This window comes from Astatotilapia calliptera, chromosome 2 (assembly GCF_964374335.1).
Source record: "Astatotilapia calliptera chromosome 2, fAstCal68.1, whole genome shotgun sequence".
Classification (NCBI taxonomy): domain Eukaryota; kingdom Metazoa; phylum Chordata; class Actinopteri; order Cichliformes; family Cichlidae; genus Astatotilapia; species Astatotilapia calliptera.
The window spans coordinates 3,066,349-3,084,301 of NC_137423.1; the positions used below are offsets into that span (position 1 = coordinate 3,066,349).

The following is a 17,953-nucleotide window of genomic DNA, read 5'->3' on the forward strand; positions in this document are numbered from 1 at the left end:
TTCCTCCTGCTCACTCTTGTTCTCGCCCTCCATGTGTGTCTGTGTGCTGGTTAACCTGCCCCTCCCCTCTCTGCCATACACCTGACTTATGGCTGTGCAGTAATAATTTGCCAGGCCTTGGCAGGCTGAGTGTACATTAGCATATAAATAGCAGATGCACTGAGTGCCCATCACACTCGACTACATTTAATTTTTGGTTTATAAGATTGAATGGGTTTTTAAACGCAGCGCCATCAAACTTGCCAAGAGACAAATGAAGTCAGGGGAGCAGTTGTCCGAGGCGGCGCCCTCACATCATTTTTATAAAGGATAAGAGTCTTACTTAAGAGAGAGGAGGGGGAGGGCAGAGGGTGAGACGGCGTAGAAGCTGAATAAGCAGCACACCTGTGGATGCAGGGACATACTTTAGTTTCTAGTTGCACCTTTCCCCCCACAGCTGTGGGTCTGAGGCAGGTACTGTGTGCACATCTTAACATCAAAATGCATTTGCTGTAACAAGCTTCACTCTAAAGTGTGTCGGGATTTCCTGCCAGACATGAGAGAGCTGATGTTAGGTGACCTGACTCACAGTCACTGTCCAGTTATCGGTTACTTGAACCCCGGATGGAGTTTAGCTCAGGACTTTGTCTCCATCTCTGTGTTTGCACTGGTTTGCAGTTCAAATTACTTGTTGTTTATTTTATACAGCGTCTTGGTGCAGCCCCTCCCAGCTAGAAGGTGTCCCTTATGACATTGCATAGATCCAATAGTAGAAAACTTCATAGAGCTCCATACGCTGACCTCATTGGTCAGTTTGACTTTTAACTGGAGGTGCTGATGGTGTCGTATCAGCTGTGATGCCAGTGACACCACACGTCCTCCTCATCCTGGTGTCAGAGTAGTGTCCAGTGCTGCCTCGCAGCATTGCATCTGTCTCTGCTGTTACTCGAATACGTTAGAGAGAAAATCCTAAATTCTCTTACTTTGACGTGCTATTATTTTGTGGCGTTTTGATAGATTGTGTTATAGATTTTATTTTTTTTAGGAAAAAAATGACAGTTTGGTAGAAAGAACAGAGTTTTTGGGGATGAGTTCAGTAGGTAGTCGCCATTGCAAACCCACAGTTGTTTTATTGCCCAAATAATGTATGGTCTCAACTTTAGCAGCCAATTTCAACAGATCTCTTTTTATTTGCTTGTTAAAGGAATGCTTATTTTTCATCCTCGCCCATTTCTCTGCTTTATTTTATTTGCCAGTAAACATTGCCATTACAGTAACACATAGCCCTGCTTTACTTAAACAACTTTTTATTTATTCTGCTCTGTTCCGGAGCTATTTTTATTTCTATCTGGGCCTGTTTTTAATGTGAAAGTTACCAATATTTGTTTTGTCCTTTTCCTATTACAGTGACGCATGGCTCCGCTTTACTTAAACTATCACTTCTAATTTGTCTGCTAGATCTAGAGTTTCAGTTAAAGAAGCAGTTTTTATCTCCCGTGGGGAACTCAGTGTTACCGTGTGGTTTTCTCCCTCTGTGTGTGTGTGTGTGTGTGTGTGTGTGTGTGTGTGTGTGTGTGTGTGTGTGTGTGTGTGTGTGTGTGTGTGTGTGTGTGTGTGTGTGTGTGTGTGTGTGTGTGTGTGTGTGTGTGTGTCCCAGGGAATAAACCAAAGCTCTGTTAAAATGCAAAGCAGCCCCCCGTGCAGCCATGTGGGGGAATAGAAGCCATATTTTAAGTGCTCTGCCCGTCAGCAAAATGTTTCTAGGGGAAAGCTAATTCTACTGTGAGACTTACAGCTCTGCCAGGCCGGCCGACAGGACTCGATGCTATCAGGATTAAATTAAGGTGAATTAGAGACAAAGAGGCAGAAAGAGGGGGAAAAAGGATGATGTTAGGGCAGGATTTTCGTCCAGCTGGGTGATCACTTCTTAGTCTTAGGTCATTGATCAGAACAGAATAAACCAGCCGGGATTAAAGTAGACAAGCAAAAAACCTATAGAGACTATATCTGTGTGTATATGTGTGTGTGCATTTGCTGTGTGCGGAGCCGTCGTCCTCCGAGGATGAATAAGGATAGCAGCAGAGTGGATAACACAGAAAGTTTGGGGTTTGTACTCTTGTGTTTAGCAGTATTCTTTCAGCTTTTTCAAATAATAAAAACTTCAGTCAAGTATCAGGATCTCAGACTTTATGTTCACTCTGTGCAAAATCTTTCCTTTGAAGAAACGAATATTTGTATTAATAACACCTAAGCTGGGAAATGTACATGAACTGCAGCGTCTGCGGGGTTTGGGCCTGGGTTTGCTTCTTCCTCGTTTCCTGTCCAGAAAAGGCTCGTATTATTGTCTTTATCTTACAATATAAGGCACTTTGTTGTTGTGATTTGGTGATATATAAATAAAAATGAAGTGAAAATTGACTAAAGGAAGAAAACCCCACAAAAAACCCAAAACCCTGCAGTTCCTCTAATCAGCTGGCTCCAAGAGTGAGTTGGTTCCCACAGACTCCCATCTTATCATGGCTGGTTTTATCTGAAAATGTTTAGAGCCTGCTGCAATTGGATTTATGACATGATAAATAACAAAAGGTGAGTGAATGAATTATTTTACAACGAGCCTGTCAATCAGAGCATGACGCTTTGATCGACAGGTACGCTGACACACACACGGTGTGCGGACCTCACTTTGGCAACTTAAATGACTGAACTGTAGTTTGTATTTATATGTTAATTAGCACTTATTAGCAGGTATCTGTGTGATCCACCAATAACACATACTGATGCAGCACGGCGTGGTTAAAACGCCAGCAGTAAGGGTTGCTGTCACAGTGCCTCAGGATCCTGTAAATATCAGTAACAGTCAGTAAACAAAGAAAATACAATGAATGAATCGACGGTTTGCACTGTGGCTACAATAAACACAGCAGCTAGTTATTTTGGTTCAAGGTTAGCGAGTTAGTCATTTCACTCAGATGACTTCATGTCAGTGTTTCTAATTTTAAAAGTATTTAACTGCTGCAAAACTCGAGCCTTTCTCTATTAAGTCTTATTGAAATGCACCCAACTGTATGTCTGTGAAGGTTCTCAGTCATCCAGGTCATCGTAGTCAAAGGAGCTTGCAAAGAAAAGCGTCTGGACTTCTTTAAGTTGCTTGAAGACGTTTCACCTTCATCCGAGAAGCTTCTTCAGTTCTAAGGTCAAATGGTGGAGAGTCCCAGATATAAACCTAGTGGGAGTTTCCCCCCACAGAGGGACAAAGGACCCCCTGATGATCCTCTAATCACCTGAGCCAAGGTGTGAAACTGGGTGTGGGTCCCAATCAGCCAGAGTTTCGGGTGAGCTCATTGTGAAACCTGGCCCCACCTTATCATGCAAATTCCTGAGGTCAGAAGGCCCAGGATGTGAGTGGGCGTTAAGGCGCCTGGGGAGGATCTCAAAACTGGATTATAGATGGCAGAGAGTTGGTGTCGTAAACCCCGCCTCTGTTCAAAGATGGTCGCTCACAGAGGACATAGATGCTTCTTTCACTCCTCTTTCAAACCATCTGTCCTCTCTGTCCAAAATGTGAACATTGGCATCCTCGAAAGAGTGACCTTAAAGAGTGTCTTTAAAGAGTGACCTTAAAGAGTGACCTTAAAGAGTGACCTTAAAGAGTGTCCTGAAGAAGCTTCTCGGGTGAGAGGTGAAACGTCTTCAAGCAACTTAAAAAAGTCCAGACGCTTTTCTTTGCAAGCTCCTTTGAGTACCCAATTGTAGAGTCTACCTTACAATATAAAGCGCCTCGAGGTGACTGTATGAATAAAATTGAATTGAAATTGAAGTAATTTAATGCATATTTATTCTAGAGGTTTTAATCCACTTGTACCGTATTTGTTCACATGTCATAAACGAGGTCTAATTTCTCTCTGATTCAAACCTTCTTCCACAATACGTCAGCCTTTGTAGCTGCATTAATGAGAGGTAATTAGGCTTTAATTGTTTAGTTGCTTGTTAACTGAATGTTGAGTATTGTAATATGAAGTGTTTTAATTGGTCTCTGCGTAGTGGATCAGAGGTGTGTATCCAGCTTTGTGACACGGTTAACTGAGTCTGTCCTGTGGTTGAGCTGTAAATGTGTGCGTGTATATATGTTGGGGGGAGGGACATGTGGGTAATTATTCAGGGACTCATTATTGGTAAACCAATTCTAACATTTTAATGGGCTTTATCAGCAGTAACGCAGCAGCCTTCTATCGCTCTCACACACACAATCGGGTATTACACTCTAATGAAAAAGAGGCGTTTGGGAATTAGAGGTTAGTTTAACGTTAGCTTTTACTGCTCCTCATAACACTAATCATTGTGATTATTATACTGCCAGACGTGCGACTCTGTGTGTGTGGCTCCTCAGCTGTTAAAAGCATAGGGCCACCGCACACAAATGCATGCACGCACATGGATTTGTGTTATGGAAATGAGCCTGTGTGTGTGTTGTGTTCTGCATTGTAGCCCAGCCAATGGCTAACAAGCTCACCAGGAAATTAAAAACCATAAATTTTGCTTACTACTGATAGAAGCTCATCACAGACACACACACATTGCCATCCCTCTCCCCTTAGCTAATAAGAAAACCAGAGTGATCCGCAGGAGAGTCGCACGAATTGTATATGCTGCCATCTAGTGGTGCAGCCATTACAGCGGTATTCGGGTGCAGCGACAGAGTAGTGTGCGCTGTTAGATTGATTGTGGTTATGCAGTATGTGAAAAAATTCATGGCCCATTTTTGTCATTAAACAATTAAAATAAAGATTCAAGTTAAGGCTGATAGAAGGCAGCTTGCACCCCATGGTTCAATAGTTCATCAAACCACCTTAAGTAACTTGAAATGATTAATTTCTGCATGACATTTAGTCTTTCCCAGGACAATGTTAGCTCAATCTTCTTTACAGCGCTGTTTCTGTTTGTTGAGGTTTGCGTGCATTTGTTGTTGTGGATTAGCAGCGTCTGGCTTCTACTTGCCTTCTTGATTCATGTTTTTCCACAGGACATCTTCTTTTACATGACTGCATCTACAACATTAGATTAGATGTGTGGAGTTTCCTGCAGCTGCTTTAACTGGATGCTTAAACATAAAAGGACATACTTTTAATGAAATGAAGCAGCTGTTATTTCACACTCAAAACTATGAAAAAGCTAACGATTCTCCCCTTCCTCAGATGAAGGTCTCTTCAGACGGAGAGGAGGATGACGACGATGATGATTTTGATGAAGTTCCAGAGAAAGAAGGTTATGAGCCACACATTCCAGAGCATCTGCGAGCCGAGTACGGTGAGTTTATGTACACAAACACACATGCATGTGCACTTCAAATCTACAGACACGTGCACAAACAGTGAGGTTAAGCTACAAAGCTGCTGTCCTGATCTCCTGAGATCCACACACGTACTCTACAAATAAACGATCGCACTTTAAAGTACTGGCCTTCAGCAGCTGGTAAAACGCAGGTAATGTGCTTCTTAAGTGGATTTATGTGCGTGTGCCCACAAACGTTTCTGCACAATACAAAGGAAAAGCAGCCAACATGATGAAGTATTTCGATATCATTAGTCCAGATTGTATCTTTAATGAGGAAACATTCATGATAGTTTGTCCATAACAAGCCCTTATTCTGAAATTTAATTCATCATTAATATTGTCCCAAAACTGGTCGTTTTGTTTTTACTTTGTTTGACTTCCTTTAAAAAAAATATTCAAAAGCTTCAGAGGACGTCTGCTTTCAGTTTTCATTTAAGTGTGTTTAATAAAACTTTTGCCTTGACTATTTTCTACTGATTCTCAGACAGTAGGCTGTCTCCTGGACAGTAATGTCTCCTGGACAGTAGGCTGTCTCCTGGACAGTAGGCTGTCTCCTGGACAGTAGGCTGTCTCCTGGACAGTAATGTCTCTTGGACAGTAGGCTGTCTCTTGGACAGTAGGCTGTCTCCTGGACAGTAATGTCTCTTGGACAGTAGGCTGTCTCTTGGACAGTAGGCTGTCTCTTGGACAGTAGGCTGTCTCCTGGACAGTAATGTCTCCTGGACAGTAATGTCTCCTGGACAGTAGGCTGTCTCCTGGACAGTAATGTCTCTTGGACAGTAGGCTGTCTCTTGGACAGTAGGCTGTCTCCTGGACAGTAATGTCTCCTGGACAGTAATGTCTCTTGGACAGTAATGTCTCCTGGACAGTAGGCTGTCTCTTGGACAGTAGGCTGTCTCTTGGACAGTAGGCTGTCTCCTGGACAGTAATGTCTCCTGGACAGTAATGTCTCCTGGACAGTAATGTCTCCTGGACAGTAGGCTGTCTCTTGGACAGTAATGTCTCCTGGACAGTAGGCTGTCTCTTGGACAGTAGGCTGTCTCCTGGACAGTAATGTCTCTTGGACAGTAGGCTGTCTCTTGGACAGTAGGCTGTCTCTTGGACAGTAATGTCTCCTGGACAGTAATGTCTCCTGGACAGTAATGTCTCCTGGACAGTAGGCTGTCTCTTGGACAGTAGGCTGTCTCCTGGACAGTAATGTCTCTTGGACAGTAGGCTGTCTCTTGGACAGTAGGCTGTCTCCTGGACAGTAATGTCTCCTGGACAGTAATGTCTCCTGGACAGTAATGTCTCCTGGACAGTAGGCTGTCTCTTGGACAGTAGGCTGTCTCCTGGACAGTAATGTCTCTTGGACAGTAGGCTGTCTCCTGGACAGTAGGCTGTCTCCTGGACAGTAATGTCTCCTGGACAGTAGGCTGTCTCCTGGACAGTAGGCTGTCTCTTGGACAGTAGGCTGTCTCTTGGACAGTAATGTCTCTTGGACAGTAATGTCTCCTGGACAGTAATGTCTCCTGGACAGTAGGCTGTCTCTTGGACAGTAATGTCTCTTGGACAATAGGCTGTCTCTTGGACAGTAGGCTGTCTCTTGGACAATAGGCTGTCTCTTGGACAGTAGGCTGTCTCTTGGACGGTAGACTGTCTCCTGGACAGTAGGTTGTCAGATTAATGGCCTTCCCTTGTCATGACGTTATAAATGAAGGAGACATAATGTCTGAACTTGACTCAAAGTGTTGAATTGGTTTTTATAGCTTGTCTCTCGTCCAAACAGATTTTAATGCTAAAGAAGGCCGAAGACAACAGTAATCCCAGAGATGATGAACACGGCCAAAGCAACAGTCTAGTATATTTTTTTAAATCAATGCACTACCAGCTCAGCAACATCAAAAAGCCCAGTAAACACCTGACAGCTGACTGGTAGCCTATGTCACCATCTTCAGTCTCCTCTGAAAGTGCAGCAAACGTCTTGTCAAGTTAACTATTTTAGTTAAAACATCAACAATATGGTTGATTTTTAGCACATACCAATTTCAGTTCTGGGTTGATTTCAATCACTTTTATCTGGACATCACCTCGGTGAACAAAGCAGTCCTGCCTAGTCCTAATCCAGTCCTAATCTAAAGCTCTGTCATTATCCAATATTTAAAGATGAGTAACTGGGCTGTGTTGTAGACATCAGAGGTCTTGTCCAGAACCAAAATGATCGCATTTGTTTTTCATCTGAAGCTCCAGGTGTCCTGCAGTGTCCTCAGTGTGTTTTGTTACCGTTTGCCTGGCGAGGGCCACATTCTCATTCTTTGTTTTTTCAGACACTCTTTGATAAACTCCTCATCAGAGAATGGTGTGATGCTTTCTGTGATTCTGTGGGGAATCACAAAGCTGACTGTGACGGCTCCCAGGATGTGTAAAGCTTGGTACAACCGTTCCTGCTCTGCATTCGGCAAGCTCTTGCATTTCTGTGTGCTCTTCCCTAACTGATCACACACTCATCCGACTTTAATAAATTAATACTTAGTCCATGTCCATGTCTTGGTAAAAATTCAAACGTTAGCGTGTGCTGGCATCCATCTCAGACGTCTGTTACAGTGAAGCTGCATTCTCTTGGACATGCACAATAAAAATAGGAGTCACTTTAAAAATAAAAGAAACAAAAGTTGTGTTGTGATTTCCCACAAAATAAAAAACACAGAAAGCCAGTTTCTTATGGGGAGTTTGCCAAAGATGTTTGGTGGCTGAAATGAGACAAATTGCATGATGTGCGCTGATCTCTCCTGAAGGCAGCGTAGGTTTGTAATAGAGACAATCTTGTTTCTGCAAGCCTTTTTCTGCTGCTTACATATGAATGGCTGTGAGAGTCCCTCGTATACCACGGCTGCATTGGACATGTATGGATCATGTCTAGCCTCCAGGCAGCAAACTGGGTTAAAGGTCAAATTTTCAGGTCAGTAACCAGCCGCCTGTGCATTTTATTGCTATGTCAGCTACATGATAACATTTTTTGCAAATCTAAGTTGCAGTTTGACTGTTTTTAATACGTACAAGCTCCAGGCAACAGTAAATACTAAAACCTCTCTCAGGATTTTAGTGTGTTCTGCCACGAGCAGCGCTGCCTCCACCCCTCCATCACTCATACGATTTCATATGTGAAGTTATGTACTGTGTGTGCGTGTAAGAGAGAGGCCGACCATATTTATGTGTTAGTGTTAATGACATCATAACACAGGATGTTGTTGCCCAGGCACTTATTGCTGGCTCAGCTATGTAGTTTGGCTGCACTGTGACCTTTGACCCCCAGCGAGTGCTTGGCACCACCTTCCTGAGTCATTACATTCACACTGAGCCTGTTTTACCTGTGAACCCATCCACTCCCGCCTCCCTCCATTACTAATCAGTTAGACGTTAGAGTAATTAGATTATATCTGATGGGCCCAAAACAGCTGTGCGTGCGTGTGTGTGTGTGCACTTGTGTGTGTGTGTGTGTGTGTGTGTGTGTGTTTGTCAGGGTGATTAGTGGCCTAGGTAATGATCTAGAGGGGCCACACCAAATTAACAATGCAACCTCTTTAATGAGCCCCTATTAGCCCTGCACTCAGATTTTACCACCCATCGTCAAATGGACACACACACACGCACACACAGAGTCCCAATGCCATCTTCTTTAAATTGTAAAGAAATAAGAAGTATTTGGACTTTGACTCAGTGTTTCTGCTTTGCCTGCACACATCACTGTAGTGGGTGTTCAATCAAACAATCAGGTACAGGCTTTCATCTTTAATCCAAATGTTTACGAGTTTTTGCTGGTTTTTAGATGAAGTCCAGGACTTTTCAGAAACCCAAATGTGATTGGACACATTGCTCTTGCATAATTATAAATGTAAGGATGGATCGTTGAAGCCTTGGTAACAGGTTGTAGTGAGTACTCAGCTGAAATGTAAATGTTAACACCGAATGTTGCATTTACTCAGACGGGCAGCTTCATTTCTTTTTCTGCTTTAATTTTTGTCTTCACTAAATGAATGAATGTTCCTGTTGGGTTGAGAGGTGAGGGGTTTGACCTGGTGAATTAATGGTCCTGCAGGATCAAAAGTAGAATCCGATGTATGGATGGGTGAGAGTTCGTCTTTGTTCCTCCCCTATCATATCCATTTTCCTCTCTCTCCTAATTTCCTTGATCACAATAGCATTTCGGTTCCTCTCACTCTTTTCATCTCTGCCAGTGGATCACATTTATCATTTTTTAGCATTTCCTCTTCTTTCTTTTCAATTCTTCCTGACTTCGTCCACTCCTTCTGTTTCTCGTCTTCCCGTGTCCCCTTCTTTCCACTTTCTCATTCCACCTCTCTGTCTTGTTCTGTCATCCTGATTATCAGTCCTCTTATCCCTCTCTCTGCTGTCAGTACACTATCGCTCTCTTTCTCAAATTAACATTTTAATTACAGGCCCTGCTTAACCTGGGAAAATCAATACCTCTTCCTGCCTTTCTTCTCTTTCTCTTTCACTCTTTTTTTCTTGCACCCTGTTAACCCCCCGCATTTGTGTCTTTCTCTAACAACCCAGGCACACACACACACACACACACACACACACACACACACTACTATACACATTTCCTCCCATTGATCTGTGTGTCTTAACATCCACAACAAGCAGACTAACCTCTTCCATTTGGTGCTCTGAAATGAGCAGGTGTGTGTGTGTCTGTGTGTGTTTGGGGAGGTATTTTTAATTCCCAATCTCCATGAACTGGGAAAAGCGCCATGAATTATTTAAAAAATCACTGTCATGTAAAACTACACTCACCAGTCAAATCTGATTTTAACAAAAAACACAAAATTATCAGCAACAAATGTCGTTTATTGGAGGTTATCCGGTCGTTAAGTGATGACGTGACGAATCCTACTTCCGGGCCTAAAGTAGTCTGCATTTAATATGGCTTTTGTGTTGTTAACATGTTTAATGTTTTGTATTTTCTTCTATTTGATCTCAAAAAGCTCCTAAAACAGTCAGTGATCACTGTTGACCTCCCTCGGCTTTTATTACCGCTAATCATTTATTTAAGCTCAGTTTTTAAAACCTTAGGATGTAACTACAGCCCAGCCCATGCAGCAGTATATGAATGACTAACCTCGTATTGTGGATGGATTATCTCAGTTGTTCTCCTGGCTGAAGTTTGGTCCTTTTACAGCATCCTGCCATGCGATTACATTTGTTCCTGACCGAGAACACTCACGTTAACTTTTATCGAGTGGAAAAAAAGTTAGCTTGTTTATATTATGCTAACATAGCTGTGTCGCTAGCGGTCACGTAGCACATCATTATATACCAGCTAGCCCAACTTCAGTAACCCTACAAATGTCACTGCTGTTTAGTTTTCTGTCTTCATTTATGCTGGAAGTGATAACAGAGCTGTACGTTTGAATTTGTTTCCAAAACCCCGCAGTCAGGACATGCTATATTGTATTTAGATAGAAGCTAGCAGGGAGTTAGCTCGCTAGCTTCTAACTCCGTTAAATGTCATAAATTCCGTTTTCATGGATGCCTGGATGTTAAACTCAGTTGTTACACCTGGTAGAGCAGAACGCTGATCATTTTATTAAAGATGAAAGACTTTAGACAGTTTTTCAACTCTCAGTAATGCCACAGTGATCGTTTGATATATGGACCTGCAGCGGAGTTTAGGCCCAGACACTGCTAGTGACGTCAGACTGAACGACCGGATACAGCTGTCATGAGCTGTGCTCTTACAGAATCATCCCATAGATTTCAGCTGAGTTTCACTTTGAGTTTCATGTCTCGTTATCATATTTCTGATATAAGAAATGTATGCTTACCTAGATCTCGATCTATGCCTGCCACTGCACAGCCGAAAGTCAGGTTGACTGAATTGTTGGGGTTTTGTTTGTGCAGTCTCTGGAAGTAGATGTATTTTGTTTCAACGAGCCTGTCTCGGTTATTGCACAGTCAGTCTTCAGGATGGCTTGTAAACTCCATGCGATTGCTTTCTGTCATTTTAGATGCTTCTCGAATCTCGTTTCCGGTGACCGCCTGTATCTTCTCCGGATTCACTAACTCCATTTGCAACGCAGTAAATTACGGAAATCGTGATCACAGTTACTGTGTTGTTTTTCCCTGTCCCTGACTTTATTCCCCATTTCCATCTGCTGCTGTTATATTAGCAGTTTGTTGTTAGCATGAACAGCTGGTGGCACTGATTCTGCAGTTCGTGCCCAAAAGAACCCAGTGCAGGAGAAGAGGACACGAAGAGTGCTGGTTGAAGCTTAAACAGTGCAAAGAATACAGAGTGATTAAAACATCACTGAGTCATTTCAGTTAATGCATGCTCTCCAGTGGACTGTGTGTAAACGATAGACTTCTAAGGTCTTCCAGGTGTTTTATCTGCATTCCTCCTGATGACCAGATGCTTCTGTGAGCCAGCAGCTCAGGGGGAAGATGACCTTCATCTTCTTTGCTCTGTGGCCTCAGAAACACAGCTTTTCTGACAGGTTTATGGCCTCAGCTACTACCTTTGAGTGTTATTGAAAATAGCATGTCCATTTAGTAAATGATGTCCAGAAGGATGATAAAGCTGGTTATGCTTTAGGGCAGGGCTACATTGAGCATACAATGTCCTTCAGATTCATCCCTTGCTTGTCATTTTCTGATTATTGTAAGAAGGTGACTGTAACAATGAGGCTTTAAGACAGAACTTTACTAATCGAATGGCGATGTCACAGTAGCTTTAGCCATCTTTTATATTATTAAGTTGACTGGTTTTCTTATCAGGCGGTTGCTGGTTTGTTTCCTGCCTGCTCCAGTCTACATGCCACACATCCTTGGGCAAGATACCAACATCAAGTTCCTCTCCAGTGCATCCTTTGGAGCAGCGGTCTCCAACCTTTTTTGTGCCATGGACCGGTTTATGCCTGACAATATTTTCACGGACCGGCCTTTAAGGTGTCGCGGATAAATACAACAAAATAAAACTAGTACCAGTACCGAAAAAAGAAAATTTATTCATAACACACGTGACAAGACCCAGGGAAACAGAGTTAACGATAAAAACGATAACAAAATAAGGCTGAAAACCGAGAAAAACCCTGAAAACCACACATTTCACACCTGAGGCCTCAACTCTCACGGACCGGTACCAGTCCGAGGCCCGGGGGTTGGGGACCGCTGCTTTGGAGTATGAATATGTGTGAATGTTAGATAGAAAGCACTTACCCATAGGAAGTAGTGCTTGTATGAATGACTCAGTGAGTGTGCTGCAAAGTGCTTTGAGTGCTCAGACAGAAAAGAAAAGCTCTTTATAAGAAACAGTCCATGTACCGTTTAATTAAAGAAGAAGAAAGAGTCGGAAAATATGAACCTGTCTTATTGTTTGAACAGGCCGTGCACCGTGTGAATGACTTGTGTTAGTCTCTTGTGCCAGTGATTGAATCCCTGAAGCACTCGGGTCAGTCCTAATAATGTTTGGGATCAGCATGTTGGCAGCTCTCGGCTTACTGCATCCCTCTGATCTCACCTGCTGTGTGTGTGTGTTTAAGTCTTGTTCAATCCCCGGAGACTCCAGATGATATTGTGCTTGACCACACACACACACACACACACACACACACACACACACACAACAGCCAGCGTCTGACTTCACTTATCCTGGAGATATAACCCCACACTGCTGGAGGTCTGTCTTCATTCCTGTCGGCACTCCAGATCAGGCAGTAATCCCAGATGTACCAATGTGGGCAGAAAATAAAAGGGGACTTCTTTATATACTCAAGTGCTCAAAACTCTTTACATAACATGCCTCATTGACCCATTCACACACATTTTCAGCACTATTTTTCTGCACTTACTTTCTGTCTAATGTGCGCACATGCTCACACTCCAATGAACACAACTCGGGGTTCAGAAGGTTCTGTGAAGGTTTCAAGAACTATCGCTCAATACCACTTTCAAAAATTCAAGTCTGGCTCCTAAGAAGCCAAACATGTAAGAGGGAGCGGCTCAAGAGTTCAGCAGCTTGGAGAGAGCACAGAAAGCATGCTAAAGTTTCAGTGGCCATGTTCTCAGGTGACATTAATGAGCAGGTGATGTTAGCGATCACCACTGATGTTGGCCATTTTAATCAGAGGAAGGAAGAGTGAGCAGCGTGTTTTCACTATTAGTTCTTGGGAGCTGGAGCGAAAATAAACCCAGATGTCAGACGAACCGGTCCTTACACATTGATATCCGCCTCTCTCTGCAGGTTTGGATCCCTCTCCTTCCACCTCAACAGGATCAGTCGCAGAAAAGAAACCTTCCACTAAAAAACCTGCAGCTCCTCCTCTTTCTTCCTCCTCTTATTCTTCAATGAGGCGGCTGAAGCAGCTTGCAGAAGAGGTTCAGGATCCAACCTCTGTTGTCGCCACACTGCACCTCCTTAGAGAGAAGATGCCGCCGCCCATAGAATCCAGGTGAAGTCTGACCGCTGCCTCTGCAGGTCTGCTTTCTGTAAACCCCCAGCAACCATCTCCCACCCCCTCCTCTTCTCACTACATTATAGTCATATAGTAACACTGCCGTGTTATGTCTCAGTGACGCCAACTGTTGTAAATATAAAGGAGAGACTAGAACAGTGTGAAGTCTGAGGAACTTGGAAAGGTTTTTAATGGTTCTCCAAACGTGTTCCATTTAGCAGCAGCTCCTCGGAGCCCAGTTCATCTCAGTCCAGTTCAAAGCAGACCAGTGTCAACGCTCCAGTGGTTCCATTTGGTTTGGACCTGTTCTACTGGGGTCAGGAGCAGCCCAGCGCTGGCAGGATCATTAAGTATGCACCAGACAAGCACCGTCCCTAGTTTACTGATCTGTGTGTTGTGTCACAGATGATAAAGTAAAAAGGATCATTTTAATGTGATATTAAAGCTACAGAGCGTTTACTCTTCTTTAACATTCATTTAACATGTGTCACATTCTTTCCGCTGCAGGTCAGCCTCTCAGCACCAGTTCTGGGTTCCAGCAGAGGTGGAGGAGGAGGTGGAGAATGAAGAGCTGCTGGCAGAGAGCAGGAGCAGATACATCTCCTTCCCTGGGAGCTTCGTTCCTGTCAGCCATTTCTGCAGAGCTCCACTGGGTGATGGCAAGCTCTGTCAGCGGCAGGACCGCTTCAAGGTAACAGGATAAACTTGGAGTCTGTCATAAAGTGAGAAGCTGTTGGTCTCCCTCTGGCTCACCAAACTGAGCGAGGCCTGTGTCTCCTCAGTGTCCTTTCCATGGCCCCATCGTTCCACGAGACCAGGAGGGTCGACCCTGCCGGCAGGAGGACCGAGAGAGGGAGGAGCAGGAAGAAAGGAGGAAGAGAGAGCAGCAGCCTGGTGAGAAGTGAAAAATACAAACACATTTGAATCACACAGAAGAAATGTCATCAGAGGGATAACTTTTAACAATAGCATCAAAGGTTTGTAAGGGAAGGGCACACAGAGTCTTTGTGACTCTAGAGGAAGGAGGAGGAAGTCAGGAGTGGCAGAGAAATATGCGAGCGTTCTGGGTGGATCTGGGATTACATCAGGGCTGACCTCTGAGCCTGTGGTTGTGGACAGGGTGACAGAGGCTATGGAGATGCTCGAAGTGAGTGTAGGGAGTCAGGCCTTGAGGGGGAGGCATGTTCTAGAGTAGAGAGGATGGAAAGTCTGTAGAAATGAGAAACATGCACGAATGAGACGGAGGCAGGTGTCAAGGGTGATGTGTGACCGAGGTGGCAGTGAGAGCTCTATGATGTATGCAGGCTGTGGCACTGCCACAAAGACAGGACCTGGAGTTGGAGGTGGAAGAGTTAAAAATGCTCAGCTTTTCTTTGAGAGTAACCAAGAGCGACAGAATTAGAAATGAGTGTATGTGAGGGACGGCTCAGGTCATGTGGCTGCGTCTCCAGTCTGCAGGATGTCCAGCAGCTGCCTGCAGTGTCTTAACCAGCTGCTCTGTGTGTGTGTGTGTGTGTGTGTGTGTGTGTAGCTGTAGCTTGCAGTCCAGTGAGTTGTGAAATAGCATCTTTTGTTACCAACTACAGTATCGATCCAAGAGTCTTAGACGCACATACACACACATCAGCTTCACAGTAGGGGGGCGCTGGCCTGAATAACTTGATGAACTGTTGGCCTCAGCTGCTTTTACCTCTTCAAACATCCACAGGCGCATACAGTGAGCCTAAACGGCCAGTAACACACACACTTCCTACAGTAGCAGCTACGCTCAAACATAATTGTTTTTGCTGAATTATTGCCTTATATCCATGCCAAGGGTTGCCCGTAGTAACCACCCCTGTAGACCGCTCCAAGGAAGCTAATATCAGACTCTGACTGTAAGTGTATTTGTAACAGTACAGTTGTGTTACCAAAAAGTTCTGTCAGCCAGAGAATAAAAATCAAAAGCTTCACTTGATGTAACCATAAAATTCCATCAGTACAATCTGTCAGCAGTCTGGATCCTCTCTGAATGCTTTTAGAGGATAAGAAGTACTTTAGCTGTTAGTGTCATTTGCCGTCCAAGAGCACTGTCATCATGGAAGTCTTCTTTGAGTTACTGTCAGTCATGTAGCAGCAGTGCCTTTGTTTTACAGCTATATTAATCCTGCAGTGTCCACAAAGCAATAGCTGAACCTTCCTGCTTAATTGCTTCCAGATGACCACAAGTCAACAAAGTACAACAGGGTGAGCTGGCTGATGTGAACCCGGTCGAGATTAGCGTCAGTCTTCCTGGTCGGCTTCCTTATACTGAAGTCAGTAGGGCAGCGAAGGATTTCTTAATGGAGTTTGATGAAGCCGGTGACTGACAGATGAGAAGCAGCAGGTGGTGAGGAAGCACACAGCCGGCCTAAAGAAACGATGTCTAACTTATCAGAAAGTAGAAGCAATTTATTATCCATATTATTATTTAGGGTGTGAACTAGAAATTGAAAACTATAGACAGACACACCCACAACACAAAAGGCAATTAGGAAATGGAGGAAATCAAAGATTATAAATATTCGTGTTTTAATTGAATCCATTTGCTGTCAAGTTTCCGGATTAAAAGCTAAACTGAACACAGATTCCTATAAGCTACAGCCTGTAAATCATAGTGAAGATTATTTTTCAGTCTTCTGGTGAATACTGCAGGCATCTGTTGCTATGGTGACTCAGTTCTATTTACAACTGTTAGTGAAATTTACTGCTACTATCTAGCCACAAATGTTTTCATAGGACTCTGTGCAGCCCTTTGAAGTAAGTACTACTTTACTGCTTCCATAGGAGTTTAGTAGCAACCCGATGCTCTTAATCAAGTGCACTTGATTAACTGTTCATCAGCATGTGGAAAAAAGCAGAATTAGTGGAGCATCCAGGGCGAAAGACATCAGCAGCTGTTGCTGCCCATCAGTATTAGAGAGGTTACGAAGTCATTACCAGATGATATGAAGTTTATTAAGATTATTCACAAGTGCAAACAGTCAAGACAGTCGCCATCTTTCCAGGAGGACACATCCCAGCATATTCGCCCTGCCATGGGTGAATATGCTGCTCCCATGCTCAGAGAAACAAAACAACAAAAGCCAGTTACATCTTAGTCTCTGCACGACTCAGAATGTCAGATGTTCGAGTTTATGACAGTAGAGGAACTAACAGCCAGGGTTTGGAAGGGTCACCAGAAGACAGCCGCACAAGACGAGCTTCATTCACTAATGTTTGTATGGAATCATTCTTATTCTGCGCAGAAAGTTGGTTCCCACGCAACGTTTATGAAAAGTGCGTGCCAGCCTATTTTGTTCTTATTAGCAAGTCGGACTCGTTCGGAAACAACAGCCTTGTGCGATCTCTACTACGATCTGCATACTGCCCTGCCCCCGTTTTTCAATCTAAGGAAACATGTTTCTCTCCAGGTGAAGCGGAGGTGGCGATGTGTCTTTAGAGGAGCCTGCACCTCTAGGCAAGAAATAAGGAGGAAGTCTGACTATATATATATATATATATATATATATATATATATATATTGTGCTTTTCTTCTCTCCCAGAGTACTCAAAGCACTCTATACAACACATTCACTCAGTCACTTTTCTTCTACGTTTTCAGTGCTTCCTCACGAACATTCATCCATCGAAGCGCAACTTGGGGTTAGTATATTGCCTAAGGATAAACTGGAGGAGCCAGGAATCGAACCACTAACCTTCCGATCAGTAGATGGCCTGCTGTACCGCCTGAGCTACAGCCACCCCAACTAGAAAGTTAAATAATGTCTGAGGTGTAAGGCGGGAGCCTGCAGAGGCGCACTCAGGAGTGGTGACCCTTTAAAAATAAACGAATGAATAAAAAGGGACACAAGAAAAAGTAGAATACATCTGCCAAAATCCAGATCTTCCAGCATTCATGGGACAAACAAAACAACAGTCATCGTTGCCATGGAAACGGTGTGGGAAGCTGCACCTCTCCCAGCTTCCTTCCTTGACCCCAAATGTTTTTTAGTTTCTCACATTCAAGGTGCAGGCTTCTCTCTTACAACATCACCTGGATAACATAGAGAACTGTGGGCGGGGCACAAGTTCTGTTGGCGCAGAGCTCAGAACAGAGGCAGGTAAAGTCACACAGAAGACAGACATTTCAAGGTAATGCTGCTGAAGGTGGTTCTACAATTTACTGA

At 43.7% G+C, this 17,953-nt stretch overlaps 1 protein-coding gene across 3 annotated transcripts in view; it reads left to right on the forward strand.

The window, feature by feature from the left end:
* The window catches only part of uvssa (UV-stimulated scaffold protein A), a 36,768-nt gene that overhangs the window by 15,736 nt on the left and 3,079 nt on the right, over window positions 1-17,953 (forward strand). Inside the window, exons 9-14 of one of the 3 annotated variants that reach the window (XM_080309137.1) lie at window positions 5,172-5,283; window positions 13,556-13,763; window positions 13,985-14,116; window positions 14,274-14,457; window positions 14,549-14,660; window positions 15,964-17,265. In XM_080309137.1, coding sequence (XP_080165263.1) covers window positions 5,172-5,283; window positions 13,556-13,763; window positions 13,985-14,116; window positions 14,274-14,457; window positions 14,549-14,660; window positions 15,964-16,010 — 795 coding nt within the window. In that variant the 3' untranslated portion in view covers window positions 16,011-17,265. Of the gene's footprint in view, window positions 1-5,171; window positions 5,284-13,555; window positions 13,764-13,984; window positions 14,117-14,273; window positions 14,458-14,548; window positions 14,661-15,963; window positions 17,266-17,953 lie in introns of those variants that run through there. The other 2 variants (XM_026180923.2, XM_026180928.2) reach the window with 2 other exon arrangements.